General features: G+C 36.0%; 1 protein-coding gene across 2 annotated transcripts in view; it reads left to right on the forward strand.

Annotated features, from left to right (window-relative positions):
- fam208b (family with sequence similarity 208 member B) overlaps positions 1 to 908 on the forward strand; it is a 43,455-nt gene extending 42,547 nt beyond the window's left edge. For both annotated transcript variants that reach the window (XM_015391013.1, XM_015391014.1), the window contains exon 22: positions 5 to 908. In XM_015391013.1, coding sequence (XP_015246499.1) covers positions 5 to 105 — 101 coding nt within the window. In that variant the 3' untranslated portion in view covers positions 106 to 908. The remainder of the gene's footprint in view (positions 1 to 4) is intronic.
- Positions 909 to 2,587: the final 1,679 nt, after the last annotated feature.

The following is a 2,587-nucleotide window of genomic DNA, read 5'->3' on the forward strand; positions in this document are numbered from 1 at the left end:
CCAGATGCAACCACAGACGGTGCCTTTGAGGAGAATGGCATTTTAACAATGACTTTAAACGCTTTTCTCACAAAGTCTCCATCAGAAATCTTGAGTCAGAACTAAAAAAGAAGCCGAATGGATGAGATTCTCTGGACCTTCAGACAATCAGAAGCTCTTTACAGGCATGTTTGGAGTGATGGTTTTCCAACATGCTATACTACACAAGCATTTAATCCTAAATGAACATTTTTGTCAGCAAAAGTTTTTTTTTTTTCTTTTTTTTTAAGCAGGCCTTTTTTTTTCAGGCCTCTGTATAAATCCTAGCTCTAATTCTGTTATTGAATAGATTGGCGTTTTGCCGAAATGCTGGCAGCTGTGCTGTTTCAACCAACCTTTAACTTAAAGATTGTATATTGTGTTGTAATTTAGCCGTTTTTTTAATGTTTCTCCTGACATACTGACTGTATATTTTTACAGCAAAGCAAGAAAGCTACATCTGTCTGTTTTTTTTTAAAACATTGCATAATTTAAAGATTACACTTGTACAGTATTTCTTAAATGTTTTTAGTTTAACGATAGGCATTACTTGCAAAAGCCTGATAGCTATAGTGTTTTATTTGAATGTGTGTAAACAGGTATGAGATTCCGTTTTTGTATCTGGGAAAGTAGCTTTTCTATTTTCCTACTGTTTTTTTCTTTATATAAATGTTTATTAAACTTTCACAGAGTCTTATTTTCTCAAGCAGATTTCACTTGAAGCTTATAGCTTTGCACAGAATCTGTTTTTTTACACCCAATGATTGCATACCTTAAACTTGAATGGAACCATACAGAAAGCCCCTGCAGGGATTTCTGCACAGTCTGGATGCTTTTCAGCTCTGGATACGTCTCTGAAGAAAAATGGAATAAAACCTGTATTTCTAGAATACGCTTTTACAAATCTGTTTTTTTTTCTTATAAATTTCCCCCACCCATTACACTTGACCTGCATGCTGCCTCGCAGAAATAATTCAAACCCCTTGAAAGATTTTCACATTTCATCTCATTACAACCAGAGTGTCTGTTATGCAATGGAACATCAGAAAGGACAGAATTGGAAAATACTCAATACTTTTTTTTTTTTTTTTCAACAAAATCTGTATTTTATTACCTAAATTTTACTTTGATAAACCTAAATAAAATCTTCCATTGCCATTGCATTAGTAAGTAACCCATATGTGTCTAACAACATCCAGTTTTGCTGTTTTAGGAGAGGTTTGTCAGAGAACACAGTACGGTGAAAGGGCATTAATGGGTCAGGAATTATGTTTTTGAGTTTTAAACAGATATCAAAGCACTTTTTTTTAAAAAGTGATGAGAAAACGTAAGTTTAGATAAAAACCTCTCAGGACGTTTTATGCCTAAAGAGACGAACCAATGACTGTTAACTAGAGAAGAAGACAAATAAGCCCTTGGTAGCCAGAGGAAAAAAAGGACCTTTGTTTTGAGGAACACAAAGAGGTTTGTTTGCAGTTTTTGCAAAAGTTCAAAAGTGAAGGACTAAACCTGTGAGCCGACTTCTGCACTGAATATAAAAGTATACAGCTTTGTTCACTTTGGAAAAGAGAGAAGTTTAGAATAGAAAATCCCTTTATTGTCTCTTATAGTTTGGACGACAATCTGATAGATATACCTTTACAGACCTGATGCAGTTATATTGCACATGAGTATGAAGGGGGTGATGATATAATTTAATTAATGAAATCAAAATTAAGTTTTGTTTTGCTTCTTTCTGCGTTTGCTTTCATCACAAAGCAAGAAAACACTAATTTTCACAGCAGTATTAATAAATAAATGAAGGATTTGGTCTCTAAGAGGAAACCAGGACTTTTCCTGTAACATTTAGAACAAGATGAAGTCTGAGATCAAATAAAGTCCTCTCCTCTTAGTCTGTATCTGATTATGAAATATACTCACTACACTTTCAGTCAACATTTTAGCAACAGTTTGAAGGATCTAGAGAGAAAAGTTTCAATCACTGCAAACTATTGAGCCTTTTTATCCAGCACCACCTTGTGTAGATAGGAAAACCTGCACAAGCAAACACCAAAAAGCCAATATAGCTCATATTCACCATTTATCTGATATTTAAAATATAGGAATAAGTCTGAATATTACCAGTGATATGTGAAAACTGGGGGGATAATTGATTTTATTTGCTGCCCTTGGTGCAAAAGCTAGCTCTACTTTCAGAGGTATAAACCTGGAAGTGACTATAGGTTCCTTAAAGCGTTTATATTCAGATTATCCTGCTAAAATAAGCAAGAGTCTGATTAAAGTGGTTCTTTTCTGACAAAGACGGCGCTCAGCCATCGAACATGTCGCCCCAGACTGTTCCTCCAACGATCTGACGGAGGAACTTCCTGGATCCGTTCAGACAGAACAGATGTGCCGTTCATGACTGAACCGACTTGATCGACCGGTTCATGTAAAAGACCGAGGGTGTGTTCGATTTCAAAGGCTGCACCCTCCAAGGACCCAGGGTGTGTTTGAATTCATGCGATGCGTCCTCCGAAGGCCAGATTCGTAGGCCTATGACGTCAAGTGTGAGTTAAATAACATGCTG

This window comes from Cyprinodon variegatus, unplaced genomic scaffold (genome assembly GCF_000732505.1).
Source record: "Cyprinodon variegatus isolate N-32 unplaced genomic scaffold, C_variegatus-1.0 Scaffold521, whole genome shotgun sequence".
NCBI lineage: Eukaryota > Metazoa > Chordata > Actinopteri > Cyprinodontiformes > Cyprinodontidae > Cyprinodon > Cyprinodon variegatus.